The 19,324-nt window shown below is 42.5% G+C and overlaps 1 protein-coding gene across 1 annotated transcript in view; it reads right to left on the bottom strand.

Moving 5' to 3' along the window:
- Positions 1-19,324, bottom strand: part of NEMP2 (nuclear envelope integral membrane protein 2) — a 63,603-nt gene that overhangs the window by 38,312 nt on the left and 5,967 nt on the right. Inside the window, 4 exon segments of the mRNA XM_030210706.1 lie at positions 836-908; positions 4,687-4,714; positions 4,716-4,916; positions 15,820-15,929. Coding sequence (XP_030066566.1) covers positions 836-908; positions 4,687-4,714; positions 4,716-4,916; positions 15,820-15,929 — 412 coding nt within the window.

Raw genomic sequence — 19,324 nt, forward strand, 5'->3', positions numbered from 1 at the left:
AAAAGCAAAGTCTGAGGAGGGGACATAGCACTCATCTACCGATCTCACCTCATGATTGAAACCACTGCGGAATCTATAACAACCCACCTCGAAATAGCCTCAATCAGCACTAAAGACAGACCTGTTCAGAAGAGCATACCCCACCAACCCAACATAAAAATACCTGCACACTTGCGACACAATGTAACCAAAGATCGTAACGGACATTATCTGACTCTTCTTCCCCCTTTCCTTCCCTAAGTTCCCCCCCAATTGTACCTAATTCTACCACAATATCACTTTGTATTCATTCATACTATGTATTTGTTCAGACCAGAATCGGCTAACGCTGTTAATGGTTATATGTAAGCCACATTGAGCTTGCAAAAAGGTAGGAAAATGTGGGATACAAATGTAACAAATAATAATAATTAATATTTTTAAGTTTACAGAAATGTAGTTTTTCATTGAAAAGTGATTGCTTGGTTAGTCAAGAACATTATATTTTATATACCAATGTTTGGTTCATAATTCTTTTCAAAGAAACTGCAACCATTCTAATACTCTAATAGACAAAAATGTATAAGACTAAAGTTTGAGTTTTCTGCATGTTGTATTATTCCCCATCATATTTGTTCCCTTTCGTGCTTTTATATTTGGAAAATGTGGCAAACAGCTATCAAGGATTATGATATAAGTGTATGACAAATCCCATAAGTACCTCTATCAAACTGTATAGCTCTACGCTGTTAAAAGAATTAAACAATTATATTTCATCTGGAATCAAGTGTTTCAGAAATACAAAACGTCAATGAATCTTAGTGAAATATTAAGTCCTAAAAATACAAGTACTTACCTACTCAAGGTATCAGCATAATAGAACAGAAAAATTCCAACACAAGACGCAAGGAAGTTGTTGATATGAAACACTGCAAGAAAATAACAGATGAATATACAGGGCAGCTGAGCCTTACTTTAACTCTTAACCCCTTATTCACTTTTCAAAACATATGTTTGTACTCCCGTATTGTCCTGTTTGTCTATCTTGAATAGATTGTAAGTTCTGTCAAGCAGGAACTGTCTCTCACATACTTGTGTACAATGCTGTGTACGTTTAGTAGTGCTACAGAAATGATAGGTAGTAGTAATAGTACTAGCAATGAGAAACGTTTTTAGAGAGAATCCTTGTAACAGAACACAGTAGAGGAGCGGCCTAATGGTTAAAGGAGTGAATGAGAATTAGGAAAAACTGGTTCAAATCCCACTGTGATCTTAGGCAAGTTACTAAACCTTCTTTTGCCTCAGATACAAACTTTAGACTGCAAAGCTCTCTGGGACAGAAATACACCTACTATACATGAATATTTTGCCTTGAGTTACAACTAAAACAAAGCATGAACTAAATCCAAAATCTCTTCCCTAAGCTGTCAAAGCACACAGGTACCTATTTGTACCTATTTAATAAAAGCAATATATGTACTCATGTACCTTTATAAAATTACACCAGGAAAAGGAGGCCCTTATAAAACACCAATGTATAGTGTTACTGTAATTTGTCGGCAGGAACAGGGATAGTAGAAGCATGCCTGTTTAGGATGGTAGGTTAAGACAATTTAAGGAGTTTCAGACCCAGCTTAATCATGTCTTTGTAGGAATGTGCATTCATTAATGTGCCTTTTTAAAACTTTGTGCATGCAAAACTGACTTAAAAGAACCTGTGAATTACCATATATATTCAACTACAAGTCCAAGTCATGTATAAGTTGAAGGCAGTTTTAAAACTAAAAATAGACAAAAATGCTGTGATCCAAGTATAAGTCGAGGTTCCCCTCCAGCCCTCCCTCCCTCACCTGGGCCAGCACCTCTCTCTCCCTTCCCTCCCTCCGCTAGACCATGGGTTCAGTGTCTCAATCCCCACCCGCCTCGCTGTGTACCTTCAAAAGTATCTTCTATAGAGTCGCAGCAGTACAGCAATCCTCCTAGGCTGCCTGTGGCTTGCTCTGGACCACTCTCTATGATTCGTCCTGCCCCCTCTGACTCAGCTTCCTGTTTCTGCAGGGGTGGGACGAATCAGAGGATCGCTGCATTGCTGTGGCTCTATAGAAGATACTTTTAAAGGTACACGGGGGGGGGGAATATTGAGATATTGAGAAGCTGAACCCGTGGGCTTACAGGGAAGAGATAAAAGATCGTGCTGCCAACAGGACTTGGGGGGGGTGTTAAATTTTTTCACTCTCATACATAAGATGACCTTCTTTAATTTTAACATATTTTGGTCAAACTTTCTCAGCTTATAGTCAAGTATATATAGTAATGCATGCACAATCAATTTGCACATGTTAAAAAGTTTTAATCAAATGGTTTTTTTTAATGCGTATTAGAACAAATGTGTGAAATGGACCAAAGATTGGGGGGGGGGGGGGGAGATTTTCCAAAAATGAACCAAAATGTTATTGCCTGTGCATATCTCTACAACTTTGTATTGAAAGTCTCTCGTGTACACATGCTAATTTCCCTAAGTTTCCAGGGCTTAGTGCAAGCTGGAGAGGTCCTTTCTAAATGGCAGTAACTTTGGGTTGAGTTGATATAGAAAAAACATTTTCTGGCTATCAAAGTAAAGTAGCCTACTTCCCACATAAAGCTAGGATGTGGAGACAGAAGAGCGGCCAGTATAGGGGAAGGCTTCTGATTCTACTATGTAGAAGGTCAGGAAGGATTTTATTTATTTATTTACTTACTTACTTCCAGCAAGATACAAACCTGAATAATATAAAGTTGGAGATGGTGAAGGGAGGAAAGAATAATAATCAACATGTTAGACTGCTATAACTTTGCTGCATATTTTACAATTTTCTGCCTGGAAGCTTACAATTACCCACCGGGTTTTCAACTTATTCGTAAAATGTCTCCACATTCATTCACTGGCATATATGATGGAGTTGGGGGTCGTTTCAGAACCTGAGGTATCATGAGACTTCATTCACAGCTTCTAAAGGTTTCTTCACTTTTTACCATTCTCCTCCTCTTTTCTAGCCTAGCTACTGTAAGAACAGTCCTCTGACTGAGAAGCATGAGCTATGGTTCTCTCCAAAATCTAATACAAAAGCACCTTTAAGCCAGCAAGTAAATGCTACTGACGAGCGATGAGGGAAACGTCCTCTCAGGAACTGTGATCGCTGCCTCCACAGCCTTCCTAGTGTCGACCAACTCAAAAGGGGGGCCAATTAGAGAACTAAACCCAGGACTTTTTTTGAGGGGGTACCGAGTACCGGCACCTTTTCCATTGTCTGCTAAAATTGACCCATGGTCCTCATATTTTAATGAAAGAGCTCAGGCTCTACATACCAATTCTGCCTTGTCATAGATTCTGTGACTAGTTGCAGGGGGCCTGGCCCCTCAGTGATCACCTCACCCCTGAAGGGTGGCCTAGCATTTGAGTACCGGCACTTTTTTCGCTAGAAAAAAAGCACTGACTAAACCTACCTCCCAATTCAGCAAGTCAATCCCCTACTTTAGGATTTGGACAATTGTATAAAGCAGTGACCATGCATGTCACCCTCTTATGGGGCTGGGAACAGCAGAGGAAAAAAGTCAAAAACAAAAATTTGATACTTTACAATGTGAGATCATGGAACAATGGACCTCATGCAGAGATTTCTTAAAATTTGTTGACTAGGTACATCAGATTAAGACAAAAGCCCTGTTTTCAACTGGATCCCAGAAAGGCAGTGAAATGAAAAAGACTTCTTCAAGGTGATATGAAGAGTCAAAATCTTTAAGCAGCCTCTCTATAAAGATGCCCCAGAAATCCAGATTCTGAAAGAAGACATTTTGTTCAAGATTTCTTAGTTCTAGCATAAACAGGTAAGTGCTGATATATCTCTCTGATAACTGTATGACACTGAAGCTACTTTGGGCCCTGTTTCCTAAAGTGCGTTAGTATTTTTAGCGCGCCTACACTTAGCACACACTTTAACCATGTAGGCGCCTATAGGGATATTGTAGGCACGTACATGGTTAATAAACATTAAAAGCATTAATGCACCTATAACGCTGCTTAGTAAGCAAGGCCCTTTGGGTGCACCAATTTACAATAATATATCAATAGAAATCAAACAAATAAAACATGGAAAAGAAATAAGATGATACCTTTTTTATTGGACATAAACTTAATAAATTTCCTTGATTAGCTTTCGAAGGTTGCCCTTCTTCGTCAGATCGGAAATAAGCAAATGTGGTAGCAGATAGTATATATAAGTGAAACATCCAAGCATTTGATGTCTCCATGCATACCTCCTACTCACCCACCCCCATCCTCCCACTCTGTCAGACTGTCAAAGTAATGCTTGGATGTTTCACTTATATATACTATCTGCTACCACATTTGCTTATTTCCGATCTGACGAAGAAGGGCACCTTCGAAAGCTAATCAAGAAATGTATTAAGTTATGTCCAATAAAAAAGGTATTATCTATTTTCTTTCCATGTTTTATTTTGTTTGATTTCTATTGATAACCTTAAGAGTGGACTAACACGGCTACCACACCTCTCTACAAATAATATATCAAAAGAAGTATCATTTAGTTAATTGATAAGAACAGCAGGCATGTCAGGTCCAGGGAATGGATTAATTTCTGCATCTGAAACATAATTCTTGTTGCTTAAGACCGTCTAATAAGAAATTCATGACCCCTTTGCCCTACTTACGGTTTCTCTTACTCTCAGTGTGTAGGCGGCACGTCATTGTTCGTCTGTATTGTGAAGCACACTTTCTCATCAGCCTGGTTTATATAGATGTGCGTTTCATTCAACTCCCTCTCTTGCCTAATATCTTGAATTAAACACCGGATAAAAACTCCAAAGGTTTCTGGATACTGGCAGTTGGTCCCATTGCTGATGCGAACAACTCTGAATGTTCCTGTGCTGTTAATTCTAACCTTTGAAAAAAAAAAACCGCAGGGCTTAAAAGCTAAGAAAGGAAAAATATAAACAGCTACGCAGAACACAAGATTCTGTTTTCATGATGGTATAATATTTGTGAAATTTTTTTTGGTCTATGAGATTGATGTTTGCTGTTGGTTGTAATATTGTTTGTGTTGCACTCTGTTCTGGGCAAACTAAAAAAAGAGGGATATACATTTAAATACAATAAAGGAAACACAACTCTCTCTTCCCTCAGTATAGGGGTTAGTTAGCCTTGAGAACATATCACATTTTGCCAAGAAAATAAAATGATACAGATTGACATTTTATGTCAGAGTACTGAAGAACAAGATCTCCATCTACACAACTCCAAGGACAATAAGGTCCTCCCAAAGAATATCCCTAACCATAACCTCTCCAAAGGACATCACACGATGTGATACTAAAGTTTGCTTAGTCACACTCAAGTTGCGACATTGACTGCACATACTATAGCAGGACATGTTTATTCACTCCTATCCTAGCTAAGATGATATTCAAGCAGCCTTCTTACCTCATGTGCAACTTCCATTAATTAATCCCCTTATTTTCTAACGCCTGTTACTCTGTCTTAGTTAGCTATCTGTTCATTCTTGATTACACTTTATGATGTCTATTAACATATTTATTGCGTATTGTGTTGATACTGTAATGTAGCACACTATGAGGCATATTTTCAAAGCACTTAGCCTTCCAAAGGTCCATAGAAACCTATGGAACTTTGGAAGGCTAAGTGCTTTGAAAATATGCCTCAATGCCACATCTTGTATTGTTATTTGAATACAAGTAAATCAATTTTTTACTCGTTCCAAGAGTGCAAAGACTAAGGGACATTTGAGGAAGTTACATGGAATACTTTTAAACACAATAGAAGGACATATTTTTTTCATTCAATGAATAGTTAAGCTCTGAAAATCACTGCTGGTGGATGTGGTAACAGCGGTTAGCATATCTGGGTTTAAAAAAGGTTTGGACAAATTCCTGGAGCAAAAAGTCCATACTCTGCTATTGAAACAGACATGGGGAAGCAACTGTTTGCCCCAGGATTGGTAGTATGGAATGTTGCTGCTAATTGGGTTTCTGCCAGGTACTTAATGACCTGGCTTGGCCATTGTTTGGGAAAACAGGATACTGGGCTAGATGGACCATTGGTCTGACCCAGTACGGTTACTCTTTTTTTTTCTTAATCTTTTCACATTACATTATCAAGAAACTAACACTTGATCAAAACAGTATCTTGAAAGAAAAAGGTTAGAAGAAACTCATTCAATTTATGATACTCCAGTCCACATAATAATGGATCCCAAGGTAATCATATTGAGGAGAAAATAAAGGTATAAATTCAAGGTATATGCACCTATGACTAAGGACAAACAGTACAGTTACTCTTATGTTAGGAATGTTCAATGGGAGAACAGAGTAAAGGATGCAAATTATTCCCATTAACTTCAAATCAGCCTGTATATAAAAATGCTAGAAGCCTTAAAAATTGGAGTATATGGCACTAAATGAAGAGAGAGATATAATTTAATAGACATTTCGAGACCTGTAGGAGGAGAACAATCAAGGGTACAAACTATATTGCAATGATAGAGTGGATCGAATTGGGGGGGGGGGAGGGGTGGCGCTATATGTTAAAGAGGGAATTCAGTCAAAATAAACATTCTACATGAAACAGATAGTGAGGTGGAATCTTTATGTTTCAACTTTTTTTTATTATATTATCATAATGGCAGGACCGTTATACATATACCAAAATTAGTACATATACATCTCAGTCAATTAAGTATAACATCAACAATATTTGTAATAAATTCCCCCCCTCCTTCCCCATCCCTCCCTTCCGATAAGCTGACATACTATTGTAAGATTGTTGACAAAAGAAAAAAAAAAACATCATTTACATAATAAAGTAAAATAATATCATCCTCCACTGCCTTATGTTTTTCATTTGTTACCCTTTGATCTCAGCTGTATGATATACCCCATATTACAACTTGGTCAATAGACCCCCCTCCCCCCCTATTAACCTATAGATGAGTCTTCTGTTACCACAATTGATATCCAAAAAATATTACAGAGTATTAAGAATTCGACTTCTCCCTCTATGAGTCATCCCATCCAAATAACACCCCCAAATTTTTAGAAAGCGCATTTTTCGCTTGTATGTTCCTTTTGCCTCTCTCGCTTCCCAAGTAAGCAATTGGTGTACCTGGTTCCGCCAATGCCAGAAGGTCGGAGGGTGTGCAGAGGTCAGTGCGCATTATGCAATTTTTTGGCGATGAGGACATACTTTGCAACACAGCATTATTTTGTCTTGTTTAATCTAGAATAGGTGTCATGTTTATCTAATACTAACATAAGGATTCAATGCTATATTACAATTCACAATTGTAGACAGAAATACAGCTATTGTCTCCAGTATCGTTTATTAAAGAGCACACCATATCGCGTGATATAGCGTGTTATCTGCTCTCTGACATTTCAGGCAGGTAGCGGTATGAATGCCCCCTGACTTGAATAATTGTGTCTGGGTAAAATAAGCCCTATGCAGTATACGAAACGCACATTCCCGAAGGCCTGCCCCTCCTACTATTCTGGGTATATCCTGTATTTGTTTTACAATATTCCATTCTTTCAATGCCCTGCCTATATCTGTTTCCCATTTCTGACGAAGTTGGCTAAACTCTCTCCCAGGCATCAGTCCCCACAGTTTTCAAATGTATGCTGGAGATCGACGGGACCTCTTCAGCTATTTCTTCAAAGATGTTCTAACTTTCTCACCTAATTGCTTCCTAATCTCTTCTGTATTTAGTGTGCGCACATAATGCGTGAGTTGGCGATGCGCAAAAATGGTCCCTCCATTGTGCAGTAATTGCATTTGTGTTACCGCTTTGATATGCCCGTCAGCCCCCAGTATATCTTGCATGATTACTATGCCATTTCTTTCCCATGTGACAAAGGTTTGATTCTCTATCCCCGGCATAAACATCGGGTTGCCCCGAATAGTTAGTAGCTCGGTGATAGAGGGTCTCCCCCAGGAGTTTCCCTATATATCTCCACGCTTCCCTGATGGGCTGTAGCAAAACACTATGTTTAAATCTATGGAGGAGTATTTTATTGTGAGTGTGTAATAACGCTATATAATTATATGGGGCAAAGTACACTGTCTCATACTCAAGTGGTGTATGAGCGGATGTATTCCAATAACCAATCTCTAACCTGTCGTAGCAAGCAAGCCATATTGTAGTATTTAATATTTGGAATCCCCATTCCCCCTTGTCTCACCCTCCTAGTAGGAATTCTGTTGATGTTTGGTCCTTTTCCCCGCCCAACAGAATTTCATCAGGATTTTATAAAAGCATTTTATGTCTGTTTGCTTGAATCTTAGTGGTAAAACCTGTAAAAACATACAGCACCTTGGCATATCACCATCCTCGCTAAACATATCCTCCCTGCCAAAGATATCGTACTGGTGCATGGTCTGCTCTTTGACGTTTGCTAACATTTAAATCATATAGGTCTCTTGTATTTACTGGAAGCAAGATGCCCTAAATATTTAAAACATTTAGTTGCCCACTTTAACGGGAAATCTATGGGCCATAAACTATGGGCATCTGAATTTATAGCTAGGGACTCCGATTTGTCAAGATTTAGTGTGAATCCCGAGTAATCTCCGAATTCACTAAAAATTTCGAATACATTACCCAGCGCTTCTTTTGGGTTCTTTAAAATGATTAGCAAGTCGTCAGCAAATGCAGCCAATTTGAACATCTGATGTTGTATGTCCACTCTAGGCACCGCTGGGCAATCCTGAATATCCCTAATTAGAGGGCCCAAATATAATGCAAAAAGTAAGGGCTATAGCGGGCAACCTTGTCTCGTTCCCCTGCCTATATGAATTTCCTCAGATAGGTTCCCATTAACCATTACTTGCGCTCGAGGGGCTGCATACAGAGCAGTGGCGTAGCTACGTGGGGCCTGAGGGGGCTGGGGCCCCCGCAGATTCACCCCCGGACCCCCCTCCCGGCGAACCCGCCCCCGCCTACCTTTACTTTTGCTGGCGGGGGATCCCGCTCCCCGCCAGCCGACGTCTTCTCAGTCCTTCCTGCTCTTCAATTTGTTTGCTGACGTCCTGCACGTTGTATGTGCAGGACGTCAGACTCAGAGAACAGTTCTGTTCTCTGAGTCTGACGTCCTGCACGTACAACGTGCAGGACGTCAGCAAACAAATTGAAGAGCAGGAAGCGACTGAGAAGAAGACGTCGACTGGCGGGGAGTGGGATCCCCCGCCAGCAAAAGTAAAGGTAGGCTGCAGCGGCGGCGGGTTCGCGGCTGGAGGGGGGGGCGGCAATGTCGGTGGGGGGGGGGGGGCGGCGCCGGGGGGAGGGCTAAAATGTGTCCCCTCTCCCCGGGCTCTGGACCCCTCCCCCACGGAAGGCTGGCTACGCCCCTGGTACAGAGCTCTAATCACCTGTACAAACTCGCCTTGTATACCATACCCCTCCATCACCTCATATAAGAAAGACCATTCCACTCTGTCAAACGCCTTTTCAGCGTCGAAACTAATCATTAAAGCTTGTTCATTAGTGTGCCCTAAATATTCCAATGATGTCAAGATTCGTCTGATGTTCTTGGCAACCGACCTGCCCTGCACAAAGCCAACCTGAGCTTCATGGATTATTTTTGGTAGAACACGGCCTAGTCTATTTGCTAAAATTTTTGCAAATAGTTTTGCTTCATGGTTAATAAGCGATATAGGTCGATACGACGTTACTAGTTGCGCATCTCGATTAGGCTTTGGAAACACGATTATGCATGCTAGATTTAAATGCTCAGGTAGTGTACCATTTGATATCCATTCATTGAACACTTTAGTTAATGTAGGTACAATCGACTCTCCCAATAATTTATAGAATTCTGCTTTGTATCCATCGGGACCTGGCGCTTTGCCCGTCTTACTGTGTCCTATAGCCCATGTGATCTCATCCTCACTAATCTCCGCATTCAATAGATTGCGGTCATGCTCGTTTATCTGTGGGATCGTAAGGTTTTGAAGATATTGCTTGCCTGATAGTCCTTCCTGCTCTGTGGAGCTATATAAGTGTTGATAATATGTTTTAAATGCCTGTCTGATTTCTTTATTAGAATGTATCAAACTCCCCTCTTGTGTTTTTAAACTAGTGATATTTCTGGAAGCGTATCTAGGGGCAATAATTCTTGCCAAAAATTTCCCTCCCTTATTCCCAAATTTATATAGTTGAAATCAATAATATGTTTGGGATTTCACTTCCCTGTCATGAAGTAAGGAGGCCGCCTGTATCTCCAGTACCTCCTGTCTAAGTCGAGGGCAAGGATTTAAGCCATAGTGTCTAGTCACTTCTCGCAATTGTTTCTCAAGTCGCAAGATTTCCCTATCTCTTGCACGTTTGTATTGGGTAGTGAAACTGATAATTTCTCCCCGCAAGACCACCTTTGCGGCTTCCCAAAAATTAGTTGAGGTTGGTACTGTTTCCTCATTAAAATGTTTGTACTCGGCCCATTTCGTTTGTAGATGTTCTCGAAATCTCACATTATTTACTAGATACGTTGGGAACGTCCACCCCCAAAACTTCTCTTCTTCCAACCCCCCCACCCAATTCATATGTACCGTCGCATGATCCGAGATTACGCATGGTCCTATGTCTGCGTCTCTAACTGTGGGAAATAGTGTGCTTGATGCTAGTAGATAATCAATCCTGGAAGAGGTGCCATGGGCCCTTGACATATGTGTATACTCTCTAATCCCAGGATGCAGTGTCCTCCATATATCTATGAGATCTAGTGTGGTGCATAGTTCAGGTAACCCTCTAGTTTGTGTCCGGTGGGTTGTTGCCGGAGGGTGCGAGCGATCTAATGGTGGGTCCCAGGTCATATTAAAATCTCCTCCCAATATTATGGGTATTGATTCTAAGTGTACTATTTTTGCCACTAGTTTCTTGTAAAATTTAAGATCTAAGACATTTGGAGCATATACACTGCCCAGCAAGAGTTTTTATCTATTAATTGTGACAATAGCTAACACATATCGTCCCTCTGGGTCCTGGATAATCTTATGCATATGGCTTGCTATACCTTTTCTAATGAGAATTGCCACTCCCCTTTTTCGCCCTATCGCTGCTGTTGACACACATTCCCCCACCCACCATTTATTCAGCTTAGCATGTTCTTCTGCAGATAAATGTGTCTCTTGTAAAAAGGCTATGTCAGCTCTAAGCCGTTGGAGGTGTCTTAAGATTTTTGATCTTTTTATGGGCGAAGGGATACCTCCAACGTTCCATGTCACAACCTTAATTAGTGCGTCTGTTTTGGCCTATCCATTTCCATATTTGCGTGATCTTGGTGCCCGAGAGGAGCCAGCCCAGCCTCCAGCCCCCCCCCCCCCTGTTCCTGACATTCGAACGAGTAGTCTATCCCTCTTTTCAGATATCATTTGTGTTTTCTGGTAAGTTCTCCTATAGCCTCCCTCCCTCCTCCCCTCCCCTGTTCCTTCCCTCTCCCTGTGAATCCCCTCTCCCCCCTTCTATTCCTATTGGAATTAGGTCACCATCAACGCCTCTCCCTTTTTCTGTTCTAATTTGTATTTAATATATTCGTCATCTTCTAATCATCTTTATTTCCCCCCCCTCCTTATAATCTTCTAGCCATTCCCTGCAGTTCCTACCCTTATACCGTTAATCCCGTTTTATGTGTCTTTGTTATTGCTTCCCTCTGTATATTAACTCGCTGATGGGTCTCTTATATGTTTTATGACCCCTATATTGATTAGTAACAGATTTCAATCTTTAACCACACAGTGCAATTTAACATGAACATCAATACAGTGTTATATGAATACTCAACGTTCCTCTCTTCGTCTCTGTATTATCTGCTATTAGATTAGCTCAGTAAGTCTATGGTGATCATCTTCATAAACTTATATGGTTTCCACAGGCCCAAACCAGTGTTATTCCATCTGTGTCCCGCTGCTGCCGTGTTGCAGCTTAATTTGTAATCCAAGGTTCCTGTGTTGGTAGCATAGTCAACTATTTCGATTATAGTCCCACGTGTATATTGTGGGTCATTCTATCTGAGCCCAAACATCCACATTGTAGCTCTCTTTAAAGTTTCTTCTTATGTTTTGCTATCTCCACCATAGTTTGTATCTATCTTTAATCTGAGATCCTGCAAATCGATTTAATATTAACAACAGTACAGCTTGACACAGTTATTCGTCCTACCTTTCTTCATCTCTGTATTATCTGCTGCCAGATTAGGTCAAGATGTCTGTTGTGGTTATGGTTAAGTTAGTGATCTTAGATGGTTTTCATAGTCCCTATTCAAATTTGTTCAATCTGTGTCTCGGTGCTGTCTTGCTGTATCATCATTTATAATCTCAGTTTCCACTATAAATGCAGAGTCAGCTAGTGGGTCCATGTTCACAATTGAATACTGTATTATATCCTTTCTGCATCTTAGTGTTAGTTTCCGCAGTACATGCCCGTATCCATTCTGCTATATTTAGTTTAACACAGTCTCAACTCTAGGGTGAAAGTTGAGGTTTCTTGAATCTGGTGCCATCAATTGGTGCACTGGTTATTTATCTCCTCTAGTTTTATACTTCCCTCGTGTGAGCAAAGTGGCGCTTCAGTTTTCTCCTTCCAGTTGTTCTAGGAATTCTTTCGCCTCCCTCTGCTGTGGTAAATATTTTATTTCCCGTTTGGTGATTCACTCGCAGCTTCGCAGGACACATCAATGTGAATTTAACTTTTCGCTGTACCAGCTCCGAGCACACTGGGGAAAATTTCTTTCGTTGCGCTGCTACCGCGGCTGAATAATCTTGAAAGCATAAGACCTTCCGATTGCCGCTGTGCAGGTCTTTTCCGCTTCGCAATGCCTGCAAAATGGCTACCTTGTGGGCAAAATTAAGTATGCGGCATATAACCACCCTGGGCCGCCCTTCTGCTCCCTGCTTAAGGCCCAGCCGGTGTGCCCTTTCAATACGCAGCGGGCCCAGCGCTATCGGCAACTGTAGTTCTTTGGTAAGCCATGTCTCAAGGTATTTGGCCAGGTCTCGTTCTCCCAGGTCTTCTGCGAGCCCCATGAGGCGAAGGTTGTTACGCCCTCGATCTATTTTCGAGGTCTTCGAGTTTTGTCAGAGTAAGTAGCGATTAGCTTTTGTAAGCGGCTTACTTCTGTTTCCATCTACCCACACGATCTCCGTATCGCTTGCCCGTTGTTGATATTGCCCTTGTCCAATTGTATCTGCGTTACGCTGTTACGTAATTGTTTCCAATTTGTATCCAGCGCTCCCAGCTTTTTTTCTAGGATGGCTTCCAATGCTGAGTAACTTCCCCGACGATCTCGGCTGCCCCCGCGGATCCCACCGCTAATGTCCCCGGGCTCGCCGGAGCCGCCCTCTTGTCGTCGTGTCGGACCGTGTCTTTTCTCTCTCTTTTCTGGTAATCTTAGATGCCATTCTCCACAAAAAAAAATAGTATTAAAACTATTCTTCGTTCAAAGTCTTTCGATACCTTTGTTTGTGGGGTATTATATCAAATTTTGAAGACGAATTTTCGATAAAGATTCGCAGGGAAGGCAGGAGCTGCGCAATTAGCGTCTTCTCCCGCTCATCGCGTCACATGACCCCCTGAGGTGGAATCTTTATGGATAGAAATTCCAGGTGTGCAGGGAAGGAATATATATATATTTTTACCAAGAAAGAGGATATATAATATTTATACGTAAATAAAATTGATAAAAGTTGAGGAAGATATAATAGAATACCTTGCATTTTAAAGAGGAAGTACTGTTTATATTGTACTCCTTATCTTAGTGTAAGTTATAAAGGGAGGATTATTGTTTTCTGCTCAGCAGCTTTATAAAAAAACAAAACCAAAACCCTACTCTGAACCATGGGATTAGCGCTGGTGGAAATGCATTTTCCTTTCATTCTGCAGAGCCTGGCTATATCCTAGTACCTTTCTTTTTCTCCCACATCAGTGTGCTGTTTCAGGCTGATATACTTTCTCCCATTTATAGCCTTTCCACCTCCCACCTAACCCAACCACTGCAATACAACCTTAGCCCAGGGGCTGAGGCTTTCTTCTCCACCACCTCTTCACAGGAACTCCTGCTCTCATCAGTCAAGAAGCAGAAGCCAGGCTGAGTATCAAACCTGGTTCCTCCTGTATAGCAGTGACCAGTTGTCTTGTCTTTAACGTCCGGTGAGCCCTTAGGTCCCGCAAGGCCCCGAAGGATCTCAGAGGACAGCCGTACAACCCCCAAATCTTCACCTGCGGCTGGCCGCCGTTCACCAGGGGTTGAGCCCCCAGCTGCAGGCGGCCAGCAGGACTGCTGGAACCGCGGGGGTTGACGGGACTGACCTGGCTAGAGTCGGGAATAACGGGCAATCAGCAACCAGCAGTCAAGCACAGGGCAACTCCCTGGGCAGGCTAGCAATCAGTAGTTAAGTATAGGCACAGTCTCTGGATAGGCGGCTAGCATAGGTGGCTAGCAATCCGTATTGAGTATCAGCACAGTCTCTGGATAAGCGGCTAGCAATCCGTATCTGAGTATCAGCACAGTCTCTGGATAAGCGGCTCGCATAGGCGGCTAGCAGTCCGTATCCGAGTTATCAGCACAGTCTCTGGATAAGTCCACCAAGACGCTGCACGGAACCACTGCACAGGCTTCGAGAACAGAACCTGAAGCGCCGATGTCAGCTAGCTCCCGTGTTTAAATATTGCGCCACCCCACGCCCCCGTGGGAGAACCCCACCAATCCGGCCCTGGGAGTCGGCAGAGCCCCTTGGATTGGCTCTGTCCGATCTCCCAGGCGGAGTCACCCCCTGGTCCTCAATACGGTGCAGGTAGGCGGAAGCTCCCAAGCCCCCTGGCTACGGAGCGAAGAGGAAGTCGGTCCCCGCGTCCCGCACCGCCATCTTGGGCGGTGCGAAGCTCGTCCCGGCCTCTTCCACCCGAGAGACCGGCGGTCGCTGTCGCCGGCCCCAGCCTGACCCGCCAGTTTCGCGGCAGCGCCAGCCCCCATGCAGGGACCCTTCGGCCGTCCTCCCGCGTCGCGGAGGCCACTGACTCCTGTTCCCCGCCGCGGGAGAGCAGGTAGGCACGTGGAACGCGACACCAGTACTGCTAATATTATCAGGCTGGCCCCTTAATAGCTACCTTGTCTGATGAAACAATTGCCTCCAGTCATTGCTTCTTTCCATTCCCATCTGTAGCTGCTCCTCTGGCCCCTCATTATGCCCCCCCCCAACCTGAGGCAGATACCACTGCTCTTTAGGCCCTTCTTATTTCTCCTTTCCCCAAATCAAACTGCTGCTGCTACTCCCCACTCCTGGTCCTCCCCCCCCACCCCCCAACACCAGCTCAGTCTCACTGCTTTCACTCTTTCAGTTCTCTCCACAACTTTCTTGCACCACTGCTGCTGCTCCTGACCTGCACCATACTGCCTGGCTCCAGTTGATACCTGCTTCCCATCACCTCTGTTCCTCTTTTTCTGCAAGAGGCTTCTCCAGCACAGCCAAAGTACATATGTGCATAAACTTCTCACAATAGTCTGTGACAATCACTTTTACCCATCAGCAAGAGCTATGAAGAAATTAAGATGATGGCTCACAGGGAGAACAGGGAAGACTTCAAAAGCAGGTTTGCTGGCTAGATACCAGTAAAACAGACAGTAAAAGAAAACCTGCAGATTCCAGGAAAACCAATTACAAGGCACTTAAATCTTGAAAAACAAAGTTTGACAGTACTTTCACTTTAATCTTACATCAAAAAGAGAGAGAGAGAGAGAGAGAGAGAGAATGGTAGTTCATTGGCTATTATTGAAAATGCTTACTTGGACACTTGACCAAATGTGCATGGGTTGTCTGCTTCTTTTCATATCATAGCAGTAACATTGTTCTTGTTGGCACTGTAGGATGCCTATGTCATTCAAAGACTTACATCCTGCAGAAAAGAAAAAAAATTCCTTTAAATCAAGGGACAACCATCTGTTTATGGACCACACTCTGGTGGCAGGCCTCTTGTGTGCTGCACACAAAATTCACCCTTCTAATCATTACAGCTGTTGATCAAACCCACTGAGCAAATAACCTTCAACAATGACCCATGTGATTGAGCTAAGTACACATAAATAGGGTATGTCATTGCACATCACTGGAATGGAACAGCTCTCCCAGAGCTTAGAACCTAATGCATTGGTCTGAACTCCCAGTCTTTGAGGGCTGCCAGCAGGTCATGTATTCCCTGCATGAGAGAGATTTGCACACTAGAGAGTCGCACGGGGACAGAAATCTAACCTGTACCCAGCTCCCCACCTATCACTACTGGAATCTTACCCATCCACTGCAGGCAAGGAAAGAAAATAAGTTGCAACCTGGAACACTCTAGTGCACACATGTAAGACTCATCTCTGATTTGCTGGCACTGTGTGCTGAGAAGTCGCCACATGCACGTGTCACAGTGGCGTAGCTACGTGGGGCCAGGGGGGCCTGGGTCCCCGTAGATTTGGCCCTGGACCCCCCTGCCGACGACCCTCTTGACCCCTCCTCCCGTTGCCTGCCTTTGCTGGCGGGGGACCCCAACCCCCGCCAGCCGAGGTCCTCTTCTTCCCACAAAAGGCTTCCTTCTGTTTCTGACGTCCTGCACGTACAGCGATTTATCTTTAATTGGGGAACCGTGCAACCTTCTGGCCTCAATAAGGAGGTAGATTGGCCCTTATTGATGTCAGTGTAAAAGATAGAGACTGCATAAAGTTAAACCATTCAATTCGATCGTGATGTCATCACGTTATCTGCTGAGATTCCCCATGCTTAGCGCTCTAATGTGGTTGGTAAGGTATTTTATAATTTTGATTTAACTATAAATATTTTGCTATGTAGTATGAATGTATGTAATTGTGTGTATTATCTATAAAGGATCTCCTGAGGAAGTAAAAATGAAACACGGCTTGTGCTGAGATCTATGAATTGTTGAATGAATGTGGAATTGATGCGGATGTCTCAAGTGGAATTTCGTTGCAAGGAAAGGTGAAGTGAAGATTGGTTTTGTCAGTCATAATTGAAAGTGGTGTTGCATTATCTTCATCGGACTACCAGACTATTAACAGTGGATATGAGATAAAACTGCGGTTGGACACACAATATGGCTGGATTGTATCGATTATGTCAACTGGATATCTGACGTTTTTTGGAATAGTATAACAAAATCGACTCTGTGCTTAAGCATTATTGGAGTGAAGAAATTAAGAAATATTAAGGACTCAAGTAGTATTTCTCAAGTTATTTGTATAATCAAATAATCAGTGTTCAGTTGATATATTGAGTTGATATTTTGTGATGAACTCCGTTTGAGATTACATCTGCTTCATTCTTGATGTAAAATAAATAGAGAGTTAAACATATTAAGTTTATATTGTGTTATGTATACAATATAATGAACAGAGTAATAATTTAAATAATTGAAAGCTCACATATGTTGTTGATTTTATACATTGTCGTTAGAGAAATCCTGAAAACAGGCCCATTGGTGGTCCTCAAAGCCTAACAGTGAAGACCAAGTAGTAAAATTCCGAGCACACATGGCCCTTCCTACTTGCAGTGGTCTCTTCAGTTCTTCAGTTAGGGGTTCTTTTACCAAGCTACAGTAAAAGAGGCCTGCGGTAGTGTAGGCACGTGGAATTGCCGTGCACCAAGGCCGCTTTGTACCGTGACCAGAAAAAAAAAACATTTTTAAAATGGAGGTCACTAATGGCCATGTGCTAATGTCAAAATTAGTGTGTGCTCATTACTGTCGTGAGCCCTTCGCCATCTTTTAGCAGGCAGTAAGGGCTTACATGCTAATCTGGCGGTAATCAGGCAGCACAATAGAATGCCTAGTCCCTGTTCCTCGACTAGAAAATAATTTTCTATTTTCCAGTGTGGGAAGAGGCGCATGCCAAAACAGAACTACTGCAGGGTGCCTGGGTACGCCCGGTGGTAGTCCTACCACATTTTAGTAAAAGGGCCCCTTAGTTTAGCTTAAGAATTAAGGCAACTCTCAGAGACAGGAGGGACTGTGCACCTGATCAGTCCTGCTGTCTACAGAAAACATTTGTTACAGAGGTGCAACATTTATTTTATTTATTTCAATATTTAGCCTGGCCTCCCAATACAGCCCAGAACAGGTTACAAAAAACATACATAATCAAATAACAAAACTAAAACAAACTAAGGGGTCTGTTTACAAAGCAGCGTTAGCAGTTGTCCACGCACTAATGCCAACGTGGCCCATTCAATTGAATGGGCCATGTCGACACTAGCGCATGGACAGCCGCTAGCACTGCTTTGTAAACCAGAGCGTAAATCCATACAGAACACAAGACCCTAAAATTGAAAAATAAAAACAATTTGATAAAATTAAAGAATTTCACAAAAATCACATCATCATTAAAATACAGTGTCACCAATTTTCCTAAAAATCCAAATCACTTAATTAAAAAGTACAGTTTTAAGAGCTTTCCTAAAACCCAATAAATCATCAATAAATTTGTAGAAGGGAGGAAGTTTACTCCAAGAAAAAGCAAATGAATAAAAATATACAGAAGGGGGAGAAGCCTGCAAGTGGTGGCATTTGTTTTCGGGGAGCCCCTCTCCTGCTTTCCAGCTGCGGGAGGTGCAGGAGCCTTTGGTGGTAATCTGGTGCCTTCTATCATCAGGCGCTATTGAGGTCAGCCGCCCCCCGATGTCATCCGGGACTTCCCCTAGTGCTTCAAGAGGCCCGCACGCAGCTGCAGAGTGTGGCAAAGGGGCACACCCTGCCCCTTGGGAACCCCGAGGGAGATTAATTTTGTTGGTTGGAAGTTTCATCGTTTCACTATAGGGAAGCATAAAGGAGCTGTAAAACCCAAGGTCTCTACTCCAGTTACAGGTGGCCCACTAGATAAACATATGGACCCTTTGGGAAAGAAGAATCAACTTGAAGTTCAGGTACTTCCACCGGTCACTTTGAGTCCGTTCCCCCCCCCCCCCCCGATAGAACTCCTCCCCCTCCGTTACTTTCTCTGGTAGCCGAGGATTTCCTGGGTGGTTCCTTCTCTTCCTATGGCACCACAGCAGAATAATGTTGCTTCACCTCAATTACTTACTTTTGTAAAACTTCCTGATATTATTAAAGTGACGGATTCTAGTACTGCGGCTCCTTTAGTGGAATTGGCTGCGGAGATTACCTTGAAAGACTTGTGGTTGTTGAACTTTCGTATGGAAGGGATTTTAAGAACAGTTATAATTCAGACTGCAATATTCTCTGAGCAGGTGGTTAACAAAATGGTCAATGTGGATATAATTTGTCTGCTTTAGATAAAC

Source organism: Microcaecilia unicolor, chromosome 7 (assembly GCF_901765095.1).
Source record: "Microcaecilia unicolor chromosome 7, aMicUni1.1, whole genome shotgun sequence".
Lineage (NCBI taxonomy): Eukaryota > Metazoa > Chordata > Amphibia > Gymnophiona > Siphonopidae > Microcaecilia > Microcaecilia unicolor.